Source organism: Anser brachyrhynchus (assembly GCF_964034855.1).
Source record: "Anser brachyrhynchus genome assembly, chromosome: 12".
Taxonomy (NCBI): domain Eukaryota; kingdom Metazoa; phylum Chordata; class Aves; order Anseriformes; family Anatidae; genus Anser; species Anser brachyrhynchus.
Genome location: NC_137707.1, coordinates 21,852,110 through 21,871,402, shown reverse-complemented (window position 1 = coordinate 21,871,402; position 19,293 = coordinate 21,852,110). Strand labels below are relative to the sequence as shown.

At 36.7% G+C, this 19,293-nt stretch overlaps 1 protein-coding gene and 1 pseudogene across 7 annotated transcripts in view; one reads left to right on the top strand and one right to left on the bottom strand.

Annotated features, from left to right (window-relative positions):
- Window positions 1–15,682, top strand: part of LOC308176506 (neural-cadherin-like) — a 69,812-nt pseudogene extending 54,130 nt beyond the window's left edge. Inside the window, exons 26-33 of the transcript XR_013956147.1 lie at window positions 204–327; window positions 923–1,103; window positions 2,011–2,177; window positions 2,977–3,241; window positions 4,080–4,260; window positions 5,142–5,387; window positions 7,924–8,078; window positions 10,889–15,682. The product of XR_013956147.1 is annotated as a neural-cadherin-like (transcript). The remainder of the gene's footprint in view (window positions 1–203; window positions 328–922; window positions 1,104–2,010; window positions 2,178–2,976; window positions 3,242–4,079; window positions 4,261–5,141; window positions 5,388–7,923; window positions 8,079–10,888) is intronic.
- Window positions 15,176–19,293, bottom strand: part of DPY19L3 (dpy-19 like C-mannosyltransferase 3) — a 35,046-nt gene continuing 30,928 nt past the window's right edge. For 5 of the 6 annotated variants that reach the window (XM_080552289.1, XM_080552291.1, XM_080552290.1 and 2 more), the window contains 2 exons: window positions 18,993–19,151; window positions 15,176–18,359 (listed from right to left, as the gene is read on the bottom strand). In XM_080552289.1, coding sequence (XP_080408415.1) covers window positions 18,198–18,359; window positions 18,993–19,151 — 321 coding nt within the window. In that variant the 3' untranslated portion in view covers window positions 15,176–18,197. The remainder of the gene's footprint in view (window positions 18,360–18,992; window positions 19,152–19,293) is intronic. The other variant, XM_080552293.1, reaches the window with a different exon arrangement.

Below are 19,293 nucleotides of genomic sequence, written 5' to 3'. Positions count from 1 at the left end.
TACATTACCCCTAATTTTAAAGGGCCAGAGTTTCTGCTCACTGACTGACTGTATTTCAGAGGAAGAAGCAGATAAAGTTCTGTTATTGTAGAGAGCCTCTGTTCATTGGAAATGCACTGTAGATGTTTATCTGTATTGTTATGTAATGCCTGTGTTTGAAGGTAAATTCACATTTATTTTTGTTATGCATATCATTTTAAAAGATATTTGAATGTGAACCATGTTCTTCAGCTGGGTGGTGTAAAAGAATCGTTACCATATTCCTACCCACAATTGCTACACAAACACTTTACTGGTTGTTTGCGCAATTTCATCTTGGATACTCAGGTAAGAGAAGTGTAATGTTTTGCTTTAGCAAATGAGAAAATTTATTTTTAAAAATTTTAGTATATTTTTATTATACCTGAAATTACCGCTTCCATTAATACATTCAAGGCCTGTGGGCATCAGTGTGAAATATAAGGAAATTCTGGATTTTTCTGTCATAATTAGAATAACAACATTGGAAAAAATGTTTCTTAATTACAAACAGGTGTATTTGTGAGCCAAAAACTCTGCCTTTGTTTATCCCCCTACTTCATGCATCTGTCTTTCAAGCTTCTTTGCCCATTCAGGGAACTTCTGAATGGCAGCAGTATAATGGTATATTTATACCAGCTGTCTGCTTTGTTAGGAAATATTAGGGTTTTTTTGCTTTTGTAGTCAGTTGAGTTTATTCAAAGCAAAATATGGTCTTGGTGTTTAATATTTAAAAATTGGACTTCACTAAAAATATGTTAAAAATCTCACTGTTAAAAAGCAAACACTATCTTAAACAATGCAGATGAAGAACAGACTAATGTGGTACAGCTATTTCTGATTAAGAATGAAATGTAAGTACTTTTTAAATAATATTTTGGTGTGATACAATTTTCTCTTGAAGGTATATGACCTTCAATCTCCTGCAGAATCCCTGAATAGCTTCCCTGGCTGCACACTTATGGATGGAAGCTGTGAGACCATGGGGTCGTCTTCCTGTGGTGTTCATGGGAGGTGCCTTGGAGACTGGGGCTCATTTGCTTGTCATTGTTTGCCTGGTTACTATGGCTATCGATGTGATAAAGGTGAAGTCTGTTTTTTCTGTTATAAAATTGACATTTCATTTTACAATGCAGAAATGCTGGGTCATTTTACAATGCAGAAAACTTAAAATGTTTGCAAGTAATGCTTGCTGAGTTGATTTCTGATGTTTAAATTGTGTAAAGCTATGTTTCAGTGTAGTTGCTGTCCATTTTTAACAATTTCTTGTAAAACTTACTTTGAGATAATGACTTTCTCGGTATTAGATCACTTCTTTAGTTCTGAAGGTGTTTGTGCATTCACTGTGTAATGGAAATTGCATGACAAAGAAATAGTGAAAAAAATGCTTATTCTCTTTACGATTTTTTGAATTCGTATCTCTTTACACTTTCAGAATAACCTAAAACTTAGATGTGAGTGTGCTAGTACCACGTATTGTGCAGAATTAGTATGCAACTGGAATTGGAAGTTACTGCTCTGATGATGTCTGAAATAGACTCTACTGCCTTAAGGGATCTATGTTTTCAGTATAGAATCCTTCTTTAATGTCTTTAGCCCTTATGGAGCCAAGTTCACAGCAAAAGATGACTTAAAAAAATACCAGGTTGTGAAAATAGGTTGAGGTATTTTGTCTGCGGTCTCTTCTTTTGTCTTGGTCAGAGCTTCTGCTTTCCTGCTGTCATCCTGTGAACATTGTAAGGAGAAGCATTAGCAGGATCAAATTAGGAGGAAAATCGCCCCTTTACAGAGGAAGACAAAGTAGGAGAGTGAGTGGGGAAGTTGTGGAAGTAGACAAAAGGACAGGTACAAGTTATGTCTCATGGATTCCATGCTCTGCACTATAATCATTTATTTTCCTTTCAGCTCTAATTATTATGAAAATAATGGAAACAATAACGTTTCCTTCTCCCTATAGAATGGTTTAAAGGTCTTTATCCCCTGTCTTTTTAGTTGCCAAAGAATATATGTTTGGGCCAGGAAGTCACATTCGCTATCAACTTCCCATCAGCGTGCCTGCCCGCAGGACACGGTTTGAAGCTATGATTAGGACATGGCAGCCTGACAGTGTCATCACAAGCATGTTGTCTCGAAATAAGGATGAACATATAACCCTGCAGGTGAGCAAGTCATCCCAGACAGTAACAGCATAAAGTTAAATCAATCCCAGCCTATACCTAGCCCAGAGAAACTAGTCTAAGAGTTGGAAATAGAACCAAAAACCTTAAGCCAAGCACAAAAACCTTTGGAGTTCTTTTTAAAGATGCTTATGGATCTGATCCTTCACTTAAGACATTGACCCTACAATCATGGAATACTGCTGGATTTAAAATGAATTTATTGCCTGTGACATTGAAGTAGCATTTGCTATACAGAACACTATGAGTAATCTGTCTACCCTGGTGTCCTGTTCAGCCATGGCCAGAATTGGCTGGTTTTGTATAGTTCATACTCTGCCAAGAAAGTTGCCTGTTGCAGTTCTAATATTGTTGGCCTTTGAAAATTACATCCTGTTTGTTTTATGTATACCACTGAATGCATTACCTCTTGAGCTAAGTTAGCTTGGGTTGTCAGTGTAGAAGTGATACACCAGATTCTCAACCATCTGAAGAACCCTGTAAATTTGTCGAAGAGAGAAGCAGGGTAGAATTGCTCTGAATGAATTACATACTGCTCTGAGTACACAGCTACCAGTATTTAGATTGTCTGGTTCAGTAGTACCTGAAGTACCTTTATATTATACTGCAGTCATATCAGTATGTGCAGTGTAAATGTACCCTAAGTTTAAATAAATGCTTTATTTAAGGTTGATGACTATGTACAAATTTTATTTCAAGTAATGTGACATTTACAGATCAACATAAACTGTCAGGTGGTAACTTCTCTTTTCTTTCTTACTACCTTGTTAATTATCCACAGGTTGTTCAGGGATTCTTAGTGGTCTCATATAATCTGGGTGATGGAGACTATTCTGTGAGGCTTCCCTCCTACAACATTGATAATGGTGAATGGCATCATATCACACTGAACAGAAATGAAAATGAATTTACCCTTCGCCTTTATGAAGGAGGTGGGAAGAGAGAAATTCTGAAAGCAGCAGGAGTATACAAAGAGATTGTGATTGACCCCAGCAGTTTAGTCCTTGGAAACACCTACCCATTCAATCTAAACAAGAGTTTTCAAGGTAAGGAATTCACGATCTCACTGTTCAGAATATCAACCTGTGAAAATGAAGGTTTATTGTTACAACTTACAATGTAAGCATATCACAAGTTTTTTAGAAAAAAAAATGTTTTCTATTGTTTTACTAGAAGTATTTCCATAATTGTAATTTATGATGAGAACTAGGGACTGTGTTTCAAAGTTTTATTTGTGGGACTAGTAGTATTTGTTTTGAAGTAAATAGATTAAAGAAGTTAAGAGGTTACACAAAGATCATTTTAATTAGTACAATTAATGCTGCTGTTAAGCATCTGAAATTTTAAGGGTCTTGAATTTGTAAAATGTACTTAATTCATCAAGGTTATATACTTTCATGCTGAGGCATTTCATACATACAAAATGAACGCCACACATCTTCAGTACAAGATTTCTGTCAGTGACGCAAGGCTGTCTCACCCTGTTATTTTTTTTGTTTGCTCTTCTTTAAAGGTAAGCTGTAAACTACAGTTACAAATCAACCAAGCCCAATTTATACTGGTACACACTGAAAAATGTAGCAAAATTTCCACAGTATTTGGACTTCTCTTTTGAAAACACAGCGAAGAGGTGGTATATACTTGGCTGTCTTGAACACAAGCAGATAGAGGTCTGCAGCAGCACTTGGTTTTTGTAGAAGACATTTTGAATCTTGATCAAAAAATGGAGGACAATACTATGAAGGTTTAGGTAAATTCAGTCCTAGATTTAAACTTTGGTAGCCTGAGTCCTTTGTTAAATGTAAATTATGTCAAAGCTTACAGCTGCTTCAAATCATTATTGCTGAAGGGCTTTTAAAACAATCTGTTTGTGTCTTTCTTCAGGATGTATGAAAGATGTCAGATTTAATAACTACAGGATCCCACTGGATACTCACACAGAGGAGCTGGTGTCAGTATTAAGCGCCCAAAGCATTAAAGAAGGCTGTTCTTCAGAGGCTTGCAGGAATAACCCTTGTAAGCAGGAATTTATTTGTATTGATTTGTGGATGATGCATGAATGCAGGTAAGTGGTGGAAATGAAAACCTCCAGATTCAGGTGGGAAAGGGTGGATGCTGGAGAAGCGTGCAACTTGAAGGCTGTCACTGGCAATCTTACCAAATCAGTCAAACTGCAGTAGAACACTAAGCTAGATGTTTGCATTGTATTGGGTTCCTCAGAGAACACTCTCCTTTTAGGTACTGACCTTAGATGATGCAAAGCAGTGTCTCCACTGATTCTGTAATGATTTCTTCTGCCTGTCTTAATTGAAGCTTGTGCTGTGCAATGTAAATGTGCTTTCTTTTGTTAATATTGGACTTCTTATGCCATCTTAAGCTATGACCTTTGTTCCCTTACAGGCCTCTTGAGTTGAATTAGAAAGAACCATATCATTAAGCTAAGAGTTCTGTGTGCCTGGGGCTGAGTTTAGGACAACAACTTCAGTTATAATTCAAGTTAGCTGTGCAGTGAAAATGTACACCTTAAGCGTTACTGACTGGCACTGACCACACAAAGGAAGTTTTCTAGATTTTTTTTTTTTCCTCCTTGGAAATTCACTGTAGTGGAAACACAAAGAACATAGCTTTGCTTGTCCTGCTGAAACAGAACTGCAGACCATGGCCCTAATACAACTATTTTTACATATGGATAATCTTGCAGAAGCCAGTAGAACTACCTGAGTTCTGAAAGCCCCAGCTGTAAGGGTTTAAAGTTGTGGAGCACATTGTTGTATGACTGCTTTAGAAAAGACTGCAGTCCTATAATTATTCTAAGACAAGTAACTTATAGCAGCTACTTTGGAAACTATATAGAGTCATCGAAGACTGTTTTAAAGACTTAAATGATGTCTTTCATGTCTACCTTTCTCAAAGTTTAATGGTTTCATTTTGCCTTCATCTTTTCAGTTGCCCTCCAGGACACATGATCATGGAGAATGCCTCTGGTTGACAGTGTGTCTACACTGCATGTGCTAAAAGGCCCTGTAACTATGGTACCTGCATCTCGCAGTCACCAACCACGTTCCAATGTCACTGCCCTGATGGCTATACTGGACGTAACTGTGAAATCACACTGGCGATCTTTCACAAGGACACAGGCCTGACCTTTAGTTCCATGCTTGCCATCTGCATTTGTTTTTTTGGCACTGTTAAGTAGTTATGGCAACTACATATTGTACTACCTTTGGTGAACTCATTTATCCATCTTGTCCTGAATAGTCATCATCTCACCCACCTGCTGAAAAAAATCAGTTTCCTAATGGAGACTTGACTCTGCCTTCACTTCTTTGCCATGCTCTCAGCTCCATCAGCAAACTTATTTCTCATCCGCATGTGCATATATTACTAAGTGAATCAACGTTTGATAGCTATGGAAAGTGTTTGCAGTTTATTTTATGCACATTTTCACTTCTTTGCTAAGGAACTGTTCAGATGCATAGCTGGAAGCAAATTCATTTGAACAGAATGAGGAAAAAATGCTACAAAATAAGCAGTTTGAAATACTACTGATCATGAAACAGATTTTTCAGTCCAGGAGAAACACCTTGCGCGATAGAAATGTACTTGGTCAGACAAGAATAGTCTCTTGCACCTTGTTGTGTCACAACTGACAGCTGCTTTTGGCTTCTTGAACTGTTTTCAGGTATTTGGTTTCAGAAGGAAGAGAAAAAGAAGGATCTCACTATTCAGGAAGGATCACATCTGCTAGTTCTTCTTGTTTATTCAAATTTCATGAAGTCAGGACACATTTTTTTCTCATAGCTTTTACAGTTTTTATTAAGTTGAGTTCAGAAGTTGTAATAAGAGTATGAAGGTTTTTTGCAGACTATTTTGAATCAATCTGTAGCTACGTGAAATACTATCTCTTTCCCCAAGTCTGCTGGGTACTATGTTTGCTGTGCAAATAGGAATAGCAAGTAACATGGGAAGCTAACTAGTTTTGCAGCTTTTGGAATCAGAGTTACTTAATGTTGATAGGAGATCATTATGTTAAAGGACTTTTTTTTTCCCTGTGTCATAGCAGTTTTGATGTGACCTTTGTGTTGTTACCTGTGCTTGACTGAATCTGGCTGAGAAACCAACAAGAACTTTATATAGTAATCCTCCTAATCTTTCAGGTCTAAATTATGTTAGAAAGAGTTGTTTTTAACCGAGTGGTGTGCATTGTTGTGAAAGTTTTAATAGATGTGGTTAACTATGGTATTATCACACAACTGCAACTTTTGTTAGGAGAATTTTTAATAAAATCACTGTTCTCAAGATTTCAAGTGCCCTTTCTTATATATAGCTTCCAAAAAACTGGTAATGCCCTTATGAAGCGATAAATTCATGCAATTTTAAGTATAAATTTGTTAGCTTCCAGTAGATGAAAAAAGCTGCTTCTCTGACATTAGACTATATCTTTGAAAATCAAACATGGAACAATTTTGCAATTAAAATGATGCTGGGGTGGCTTCACCTTGGTTTGATATCACATGCTTTTAATAACAACCATGTGTAGTGACAGCTCAAGATCATAAATTCATTTCTAGTTGAGCAGAGAATCAAGCAGGAACTTACAGTGTTGGTATCTGTATGAAAGAGGTACTATCCTCAGGAGGAATCCTTCAGGTTTGGAATCCATTATGTCTTGGAACATGGGCTATATTCATTTTAAGAACTGGCTTTTTATTAGCAGTCACAATAATTGAATAGGAGAGATGTAGAACATTAAAAGACTTACCAAATATCTAAAAATCAGCTCAGCTAAATGACCGCCAAAAAATTACCATGTGTAAAAATTTGTGTGTTGTGTTTCTGGTAATTTGGGGGTGGGGTAAGAAGAAAAGGTAAATATTTATCTCAAGCGCATTGATTCAGCTTGAAAAGCATAGCTGCACAGCACAGTGCAGGGCATAGGTCTCAGCGTACACCAGTTTCAGTTCAGAGCTCATCCAGGTTCTCTTACAGAACTGCACTCTGCAGTAGGTGCTCTGTAGGAGATTCCCGTCCGTTTAATTCACTGCAGTGTTAGTTAATGGTACCCAATAGTTTAAGGTCTTACTATGAACTTTCATCTGTTTTATGAGTTTGTAGCACACTGGTACGTAAGCTTCTATTTACATAATTTTCAGTATCTTATGTTGAAGTTTTATAAGTCTGTGTATAAAATGCACCTAAGCATTTAAGAAAAATGTTTATATTCATGGATGCTAAGGCACAACGTGCCTGATTTTTTTTTCTAGTAGTATGTATAGAAGTCATTTCCTCTTTTGTCTCATGTCTTCCTACGCTTCATTTCTGTCTGATTGTATCGGTGACTCTCAACTCATTGTTATTTATGTGCTACCTCTTTGTGCACATTTTCTCTTAAAAAGTTTAACTACAGTAAATAGGTCTCTGAACACCACTTGCGTCATTCAGTTAAGCTTCTAACTCCAAAGCTGTACTTTAAAGGGTATTTTAAAATACTCTCTAAAGGCCTTTTCTTATATCTTTGGTATTCACTTGTAACTACAAGTATGCAAAGAGTGCAAAAATCAAACATTTGTTGAGAAACACAAAACTACAGCCTTACTGGTTCTGATTGCACGCCATTGCTGCAGTTCTCATTAAGAGTGGCTGTTGTCTTAGCCACACTGCAGTACTTCTCTATGTAAATGTTGTATTTATTTCTGAATTGTTGTTTTGCTCCTGTGTGTTTACACAGTTCTGTTCAGTGCTATATTCTTGTGGGCTCGCTGGAAGAGTCACAAAGGTGTGAATGGAGGTGTATACCATGTATCGGCCCATCACGATGATTTGGAGGACATCAGAGAAAGTATCCTGAACTACAGTGAAGAAGGGGGTGGGGAACAAGACCAAGTAAGGACCATTGTGTTACGTTACTATTACAAGGGGACTGGGGGCTCACCATGCTAATGAATATATGTATTATGCTGTTCCTTTAAAACGAGGACCTTAGCCTTTGTTCTGCTGATTCATTACTGCAATTGATAATTATTTGCAATGGTTTGTACGCAAGAGTTCATGCTTTTTAAGCAGAGGTAAGTGCCAATCAATTTTTAATTTCTCTCAAAGCAAGTGATCTTATATGCGTATTTAAAATTATTGTAGTGTGAGTTTAGAAGTGAAGAACCAACAGCTGATATCCTTGGTTTCAAGACTCAGGAGATGCTGTGGTACCCCTGTAATTACTGCTGTAGCACCGAGGGTTTGAAAGAGCCTAACATGAACTGTTCTCCTTAGACATAGGCTGTCTGTTCTTGGAGACTGTTCATTAGAGCATTTTGTCTGTTATTCTGAATATTAGTTTTCTCAAAGGCCTCAGAGTTACTCAGACTTCACTTGTTAAGAAATTCAGGTACTCCATTTAAGCCTTAAAGTACATGGGGGTAGCTGTGGAAGAAGCTGTTTTAGGGATTTCTACACAGCGTTTTAAGCCAGAACTTTGAGAGGAAGTTGCAGGTATTATAGATGAATAATAGATTATTTGCTGACCCACAGATGTTTGCCATGTTAAAAATACGTATTGCCTTCTTTGAACTACTTAATTTCATGGGTTCAAAAGGTGCCATGACACTGCAGAGGAAATAATTGTCAGTGCATTAATGTGACAGATCAAAAAAGCCAGTGCTAAAGAAAAAAAAAAAGTGTCCCAAAATGCAACATATCTTCAAGAATTTTTAGTCATAAAATATTAAGAGTGTTTTACAAGGCAATGTGAGAAAACATTCTTACTTGTAGAGTGTCCTTAATTTCTTGATAAATTACTGTGAGCATATTAAATAAAGGGACATCTTTCCATGTGATACATACAGCTATATACATAAATTCTATTTTCTTTAGTAAGATGAATTTTCTCTGCAGCATTTTGCAATTTTGCATCCAGAACGTCTATAGATTGAGGAAATCCATAGTTACTCTATGACAAGTATAATTACTTCTGGAGAGATCTTAAAAATACACTCCTGATTTTAAGCAGTTGAATCAACTAAACTAATGACTTGATGATCTTAATCTGAGGCTATTACTCCATCTTGAATAAATGTTTTGAGTGAAGCCTCTACAGGTTCTATATACTGATCCTAAATTATTCAGATTTTGTAATTGCTTGGATTGCAGCTTCAATACTCTAGTATTTTTAATACCTAATTGTTTGTCTAAATTAAAAAAAATACCTGGAATTAAAATAATTTAGGTATATTCTAATGTTATCTTAACAAAAGGATCCCAAAGGTATGTGGAACAGAGAGTTTTGTCTTTGGAATGTTAGCTGAGGGTAGATCTACTGGGACAAGAAAGAAGGCTGAATTACTAAGGAGTTTCTGCACCTGAAATAACCATTAATATCCTTCTGAGAAATTAGAGTTTGGAAAAATTGTAGTAATTAGTGCACTGTTGAGTATATACTTAACATTTTATGTACAGTTGCATTAAAAGCCAGCTTTGAAGCCAGAGGCTTGTAGACTGCCAACTAGTAATGGTATATAATCAAAATAAATGTTATGTCATTTTAATGAACAACTAAGAGCAGTGAAGAACAATTTTAGTATCACCCAGTTCATTGAAGGGATGATCCTTAATCTATATTTGGACAAACTTCCACTTAAATTTTGTACGGCTGAGTTGTTATCTTTTCTTTTTATACTGGTAGCCATGCTGTTACTGGTAGCCTACACTTAAACATATTTAAGATATGCACAGGCTCTGTAGGTCTCATTGTCTACCACTAACAGTATCCATTCTCTGGATGAATGGAAATCAGCAGCTATTGTTACAGTCCTGTCCCAAAGCCTAGTTTTGACACTTATTTGGCCTCTTAATTGCAGGTGATTTTTTTTTTATTTTTTATTTTTTAAGCGGTTTTCTGTCTCTGATTGAACTTCAGCAATGGCTCACCAAGATTAGTTAGAATAATCTCTTGTAAAAACATTACGCACGATTCAGCCTAGGAGAGTAAGTGTAATCTTCTGGAAAGTGCTGCTTTGACAGCTGTGACATCAGCGGTTGCTATTTAGATGAGAAATACAAATAATTGTTTGCTCTACTGCATTGTCTCATGCAGCCTGTCAACATTCTTCTGTGACTAACGTACTACTGTCCTGGTAGCTTTAGTGACCGAAGCTGCACTTCAGGAGTTGCAGCACATCTATCAGATGGCATTAGCTGCTTCTTCGCTAGAAGAAAGGAAACCTTTTTTTGGTGATAATCAGTTATTTGGTTTTTACAATCATGCCACTTGATAATTGGCAATTACTCCACATTGATAGATCTTGAAATCACAGTAGATGTTTGAACTTTAAATAGCTACTTGTGAACTGTATTTTCTTGCCTTTGGTACTATATACAGTGTCAGGGTTTAGTGATGAAAAACACTCAGATCTGAATTTCAGAGCAAAAATTGGGACGCTTTTGTCATTATTTGGCTTCTAATAGGAAATTAGACTTGATTTTTAACCGGACTCTAGCAGTGCAGGGTGCATGGTGTTTCTTTGCTTTCTTATGCTCATTGTAGGTGGCAGAGTTAGTTGAATAAGCCAATCCTCGTGTAGTGTTCACACTAAACAGACTGCCTCAGGATTGCTTGTTTCTTGTTGATGTCCAATAGAATATGGAATTTGGGGACCTATAGAGAACATAATAAATTTAACATGAATGGTTTCTCACTCCAGGATGCATACAACATGGCAGAACTGCAGATGTCTATTCAAACCAGCCCAGCCTATTTCCTCTACAAGAAGAAAGAAAAAGCAACAAAACTGAACAGCTTCTATAGTGTTGCATCCCCAAGCATGCAGGAGCAGACCAAATCATCAGTGCCTACGAAAGTCTCTTTTTCTAGGGCAGACTTTGGTCAGTACTTGTCAGATGTTGTTAGAAATGCTGACCACCACCCCCAGGCTGTACCGTGACTCGCTGCAAGTGTTTTACACCGAAGGAAAAGGCTCAGTTGCTAGCACTCTCAGTGCTCTGAGCTCCTCTGACCTGGATGAGGGTATAATGTATGATGACATTAAATAGAGGGGACCAAAGTTTGAGAAACTAAGTGAACTGTACTTGCATACAGATGCAGAAGACCTGTAGCTTACCAGGTATGCTATTTTCAGAGTTTTGGAAGCAAGTGTGATGGACTTCATGCTCTTGCTGCTTACTTTCAATAATTGTGTACTACTGCTCTCCCCCTTCCTTTTACTTTTTATTTTTAAAACAACTTAGCCAATTGAAATTCCTACTTAACTGATATATTTAGTAGCAGGAGCTTGTCGTTGGTCATTCTGGCATTTACTTTGGGGGATATAAAGTAAAGGGAAAGAATACAGACACAACTCGGACTACTTAAGTCATTTACATAAACTACCTGAGAAATAAACAATTTTTTGTCACTAAGGTAATATCGGGCTCTTTGAGAGTTCCTTATGTTAGCTCATGTACACAGCATCTCTCAAAGAGCCCGATATTACCTTAATGGCAGAAAAAATTGTTTATTTCTCAGATAAACAAAATCCTGCCAAAAGGTTAATAATTAAAAGATGGTAGTTTTCCAAAAATTATGCATGAGCTATCCTGGCTGCTTATGTATCATAGCAGTATGACAGCACAAAATGATGCAGCTCTCAGATACATGTTAGTAGAACATCATGATCATTTGGGGGACAAAGAGAGGCAGGAAATAACAGCAGTTGCTAGGGGTGAAATACCTTCTAAATTACCAATCCTCTTTTCAGCCTGTTTAATGTTCAGCTAGTATTCTTTTTTTTTTCTTTTAAATAGAAAGTATTTGGAACAAAGAAGGCACCATTCATATGAGGTGTTGTAAAATGAAGCCACTAAAATAGCTTTGCTTACAGTTACACCAATAGCTTGTTTGGGAGGTCTGGCTTTTATTTTCATTTTATAGGCTGGATTAATTTGCATATTTTCCAAGTGAGAAATGGCCATGCAGTATCTTGTTTGTGCATGCATTTGTGACATGCTTTGGACAGTCTTGAGCACTCAATCAACTAATGGTTACAAATTTCAGATAATGTGACATTTTCATCAGGAAAAGCTACGTGCCATTTTTACCCATGTCTAATAGTTCTGATTTACAGACGGTACATGGGCTGTGATTTTATGATTTTACTGATATGCTTACCTGGGAGGAAACACAGGTTCAAATATCGTGTCATGTTCACAAGTTGGGTATGTCAGATTCTGTAGTTCATTTCTTTAGCAGTTACAAACAGGATACAAAAAAATAAGTAAATGGCTACTATGCACAAAAAAATGTTTCATTTCCCCAGACAACACTAATTGTGTGTGCATTCCTTGTGTTCTTGCCACAACTCTGGACAGACTGTCATTTTGGTCATTCTCATTTAATTTAGCTTGTAAGCTCCTTGGGGCAAGGACTGTCTTCTTATTTCCCTGTGAAGTGTCATACGTATCTAAAGCATCGTATGAATAATAAATAAGCCTTCTGTATATGATGTCTCTTCCTTGCATATATTTAAGGTTGACTGAAGCTTGGATTCTGCTGAATTACTTCCCTCAGCTTTGATCAGACACTTCCACAAACTTCAGTCGTGCATGTTCCTCTGTCTGAAGAGGAGCTGAGGGAGGCAGCAGTTGCTTCTGACTGACATGTGGACTCAAGCTTTAGGTACTCACACAACTGTTAATATCTCTGAGTTTTCTAGACAGACAGCTGCAAGCTGGCTGGGGCCACAGGCCAGCACTATTCTCAGATACGAGTGCTTTTTGCAACAGACAGACCACTATTCTGAGAAGGAAATTACTAACTTTACATGCAATATGTACTCAAGTTGTGTTCCCCATTGGCTTTACAATCAACCCTCTGGCTGGGATTAGGGAGCTAAGAAGCTGACGTAGTATGTCTTGCTGCTCTGACCCTTACATTCACCAGGAGCAACAGGACACGTACAAAAGGTAGATGGTTAACAGTGTCAGGTGTGACAGGCAGGACAAATGGCAAGAAAACCAATATATCTCAAAGTTCCAGTTGTTTTCCTTGCTCTTCCTCCCTACCCTGTAATCTTAATTCATTCCCATGACTACCAGGTTGAGATTCACAACAGAATGCAATAAACAGAGGAGTCAGTGGTGCTTTGCTCCAACTCCATTGCAGTTAAACACATTTCAGGGTATTCTGTGACATGGAGAACTCAGCACTGTTTGTTTAAGTGCTTAGCCCATCTGTGAAATACTTGACTGGTCACTGGGTGGGAGTAAAAGCAAGCCAGACCACAATTCTTGTATCATGGTGACTTTGCACTACATGAGCAGCTGGGTTGCTCAGCACAGTTGTAGAGTCACTCCGGTTGAGATGTCTCCAATTTCCATTCCCAAACACGCAATTTGGAAGCCAAGCTGAAGTTGCTGCTCTACTACTTCCCCAATTGCAGCTGTGTTGTGATTTGTAAACATACATACAAATATAAACAAACAAACTCTCACAGTTGCTTGCATTTGGAACTACAGTTACACAAAGTGTTTTTTTTTTCATATATTATACAATGTAAACCAAAGGGTCAGAAAAACATTTAAAACGCTATAGGAACTTGTGTAGATAGAGCCTCAGCACATACTCATTTGCAGCTGTCATGCCCTAATAAAAACTGCTTTTCCTCTTCCTAGGGATTACGAATTGGTTCAATTAATTTATCTGTCTTAATTTGCACGTTGCTCTTTTAATTACCGAGGAAATCCTGAAAGCATCTTTGCTTGTTCCTCAAACACACCCAGGCACAAGTATTTCAGCCCCTCTACAGAAAAACCTTATCAAAGCCCAGCACCGACACCTCTCAAGAACAGGGACAGCTGCTGCATCAACAGAAAGCTTTGCAATGAGTGGAGGGGAAGAAAAAAATTTAAATAGAAATCATTGGTCCCTAGGTAGTTGGATTTTCAGTAATCTGGTACTTTAATTAATCTTCTTCCACGCTCTCTACAGAATTTAGCATGTAGTAAGAACATTTAGTATAAAATATTTGTAGAGGTCTGAAATTTAAATAATCATGTAGATATTAGTATTTAATCTGTCTGCTTGCCAACTACATTAATCTTCGTGTTTTTCCCCTTTTAAAATAACATTTCCCAGTATATATAACATGTAGCTAAGCCATATGAAAGCTGATTGTCTTTAGGTCTGACCTACTGGCTAGTACCAGAGTGTCTAGAAGAAAAAACAAGGCTATGAAATGAGCAGGATTAGGAGAGTAGGAACAAGCTGAGCAATTTCTTAGTTATGGAAATGATTAAAAAAAAAAAAAAGTGGCCATTTCCTGGGGACTTACTTAAATTGTTTGCACCATGCTATTGATAACTGTTGGTGAAGACGTTTCAAAAAATGTGGTTCTCTGGAACACTGAATCCTATTTACACAAGCACACTATATCACGCTTATATTCTATTACTTAAATTGATCTTATGATTTCCTGTTTGTATCTAATTAACATTGGTGACAAAACTCAAAAAGTTCCTTAAAGTTCCTTCTAGGACTGGTAGTACGTGTGAAGATATTCTGCACTCAGGCATCACAAATTGGAAAAAAAAAAACAACACACCACCACATGCTGGATTATCATATACGTACTTCTGCCCATTTTGCTTCTCCCTGCCAAGAGAACATCTAGATTTTTGAAAACATATCTGTGTCAAGACATCTTTATTCAAATAAAGCACATGAGATCTGTAAGGCTTTTCTCCTAAAAATGTTTCATTTCTACTAAAGCTTGAGTTACAACGCAGAAACAAGCAAATCCCTACTGGTTAAAGCAAGTTGGTGGAACACAAAGATGATTCAAAATCCACAGTAATAAATGCCATTTAACAAGCCTGAGAAAGGTCAAAACCTGTCTGCTGAAAAATCTTTTCCTTTCCTTCATATGGACTGAAATAAAGCAGATTCCCTAACAGCGCCTTTCTCAATCCATCCCACCATAAAACCCAAAAACATCTGATCTTCAAATTATGCAATTTATTTAGTATACAAGAGTCATTACATCTTTTTTACAACAACATATAAAATAACTATGTTAGCTCTCACCAACAGAATTGTGAAAGACAAAATGAAAATATACTTATGGTCCTCAAAGGCTTTTTCTCCCCTAAAAACATTCCAGCCACTTGGTAACGTTTTTGCCTCTGTGATCTAAATACGTCATTCAGCGCCAACCAGTCCACTGATAATGCACAGCTTGAGTCCTTCCAGACAATATGTAACAGACATGAAATCACAACGGTGTCATTCACATAGCTAGTTATTTCAGATTTTTGGTAAGTGCATTGCCACGAGTGTTGTTCATGGGGATGCATCATACTTAATACTACAAAACAGTGATATCACTACAGCCACTTGGCAATAAGGTGTATCAGGATGACATAGATCAGAACAGGTGAAGTTATAAAAAAAAAAATGCACATTTTTAATGCAGTAAATATATACCATAGTAAGACACAGGAAGTAGAGAAAATAACCAGACAAGTAAAACACCACGTACCTCCTAGAAGTCTCCCGGACTTAGAGCCAACCTCTAGGAACAGGAAGCGTAGCCCTTTGTACCACCAGTCCCCACAGCCCAGTAGCTTGGCCAATACCAAGTTTCTGGTGTGCTACTTTGGGAGATGTTAGTGTTATACAAAAAATTGTTACTGTGGTAGTTCTGGACCAGGAGAGTTGTGGTTTTTATGTGTACCCAAGAGCAAAGGTAGTTTGGATTTTATTTTAAAAAACAAATAAAACTTTTTGTTTTCTATAAAAAGGTTTAAATTTCTCTTTTGGCAAAATTACAGGCTGTGTTTTTGAAGAAAAAAGCCTACTTAATTGTTATAGTCTGGACTTCTAGTCATAGCTGTTACCTACAAATAAATTGTGAAAATCTTGGGGTACCACTGGATCTTGGAATCTCTCATTTCAATCACAAGAAAGTTACTGCACCTTTAAAGAAAGATAAAACCACATTTTAAAATAAGACAGTACAGCCTAGATATACTTTACCTTACATGTGCTTGTTTTCAATTACTGTAAGGCACTCATTGAGGAGTTCACTGACCCATGCTCTCAGCAAGAACAGGCATGCATCATTACGAGCCTAATTAAAGTTTTAATACTGATTAAAATGTTTTATTATTGTATTACGTTAAACTGCAGCAGTCTCCAACCTCATTAAGAGATACAGGATAGAAATTACTCAGGAGTTTCAGTTGCTCAGTTTAACAGCCTAGCTACTGTCAATGTTTGATTTAAATACAGTCTGATTAAAGCATGCTTTCTTTTTGTGTTAGCATGACAGTGTAGAAGGATGTTGAACACCGTTAACGAGTATTTACTGAATATAAAATTGTTTGAGCATGTGACATAACCATCTCCATCTCTTCAGTAATTTACCTTAGTACAACTGAAAAGGGAAAACATTTAAATCATTTGGAATTGGAACACAGCCTAGTTTTGGAAGCTAATCTCATTACACATCTTGATTAAATTAAATGTGGAATTTGCTATCAGTAGCACTTTAAGTTTCCCATCACTAGAAATTAATTGCAGTGGTAATTATTATAACAGAGTTATTTGCACAGGCCACAAACACTCCTATAGGTGTTCAAATGTTAATTCAACGTTGGCCTAGAGGCACTTGATTATTACAGTTCTGTTTTCCATAAGAAACAAATGATCCTAGTGGATGTCTAATTAAAGTTGGAGAGTACTGTTAGACTTTCAATCAGACTTAATCTCTAATTTCAATATAAAACCAAAGCAGTGCTAAAACACAGTAAAAGTGACATATTATCTACAGAGCATTTAAAAAGTCAATACAATCCACAAAGTTCTAGCCTGGTAAAAAGACAAAGACTACAAACAAATCACAAATTCTCAGGATTGAGGACTGCTTTCATGTAATTTTCCAAACCAATTTAAAATAATTGTAGTATCTTTCTTAGGCTAAAGAGCAAGGATACAGTGATTTTTGTGATAAAATAAATGGCCTTGTGACTGGAATAATGCAAAGCAAAGCTCTAATACCCAAACATATTTAAATACCTAAGGTTCCTGTCAATTTTAGGGGTGAATGTTTCTTCTGTAAGGTTGGCAGTGTTCAGTTCTGGTATCTGGAATTCATGTGGGGAGAAAATCGCCCCCCTGTAGTTCATAAAGTACATACCGAAAATAATGCAAGAGTCCAAGGTGAGAAATTCGTGTTTTGTTTGTCCTGAGCATTCTACAAGGATATTGTACAAGGATACGTGCAACATGTATCAAGCATGCTCCAACCTTAACTCTCATTAGAAATAGGTAACACTCCATTGTTATATGCATAATGTTATAAAACAGTATGTTTCTGTATCACTAATAATGCAGGACAATGATTGAAGTTTTATTCTTTAAACTTGTTTGCTGATTCTGTAATCACACCCACAAGCTTAGAAACTCATATCCACATACATTCCCAATGAATTCAAAAAAGAGGCACTCAAAGAGCATAAAGATCTGTCAAAGTAGATCACATCGTTCAATTAAACACTATTTTTTTAATTAAAGATTCACAAAGATAACACATACTTAGTATAGGAGTAGCATAGCCTGCTTTCATTGCATTTCTGTAACTTTATAGTAAAAATCCAAAACAGTGAGCAGAACTTCATAGGCTAGCTATTCTGCAGTGGTCATGCAGGCCGCTCATTTTGTGTGTTTTTCAGCTGGTTACAACCTGAAAACAATTACATCCTAGGTATTTCACAGGTTGGATTTTATAATCAAAATGGTCCCGGTTAGCATTTATGAATCCAAGACAATTTTGGCAACATCAAGAATGTTACCAAAACTAAAACTGTCTTAAAACAAACAAAAAATTGCAGTAATTAAACAAGAAACCATCAATGTAAAATGTCTTACAAATGTGAAATGTTTGTAAACTTCTGTATTTTCTAATGTGGGTCCTGGCATTAAAAAAAATAGTGAACTTGAAGACATTGTTGGAAATGTTATTTATGCTTAGCAAGTTTGTAAACATGGAATGTTTTGTTTTGAAACACTCTAGTGAAGTGTAAGGTGTAAGAAGGCAGATTTTTTTTAATTTCCTCACAGAAGCGAGGATACAATGAAGGCTTCAAATCAGGTTCATTCTCTCCCAAACCATCCATGATCTGTAATGAAATTGAACAACTTTGTGAAATATCTTTAGCCAATTCAGTTACAAAAAACAACAAGAAACCGAAAACAACCTTGGTGATACATTCAGAAGGTCAGACTGGCCAGATTTGTTAACAGTGACTGTGTGAAACAAGTGAGAGGAAAAAAGTAACATGAAACCAGTAAGATTTACATTATCATTGTCTCTACTATGGACAAAATGCTAACTTGTCAGTGGCAAGTATCTGCTTTGGGTTATGTGGTCTGCTACGGTTCCATGTTATTAGCTCTAGAAACGTTTGACAATTCTCCTTACACAACAGAGTAATACAACTGCTTGCTTTTCCTGAGGGAACCAAAGCTATGAAGTGATTTACCCTGTGAAAGGGAGCATTATTTGTATTCTGTTCATCTGATGTTCAGCAGAAGTGATTGCTTATTTTGCACAGGTTGAATTCCATCAAATACTATTAAAAGCAAGGAGGGTTCAATTTGGCAATTTTGAGAATGTCTAAAAGCTCCATTAGGTTTTACTTACTACACTTATGATGAAGTGGAAATAACCCAAGCTACTCCAAATCTTAACTGAGCTTCAACAAGAAGCTAAGCAAAATATTTTCTGTATAAATATTGTATGAAATACTTACGTGGCCATTAGCTATATCAAGTAGGTCACGTAACCTACAGCCTCTACTATGTCTTCTTTCATAGCAAATACTGTCTTCTAGGATCACATAGTCCGTGCCAAAGGATCGCAGTATTCTGTAAACATCTTCAGGAGATCTCTTGGCATAGATCTGATAAATCTATAATAGAAGAAAACTGAGTCGCAAGGTAAGTGCATAATCACTACCTATTTGCTTTTTCATGATTCTGTTATTTTGAACCAGAGGAAGAAATGAGATTGATAAGTGACATGATGTGAATTAGGTATTTCAAAAACAAACA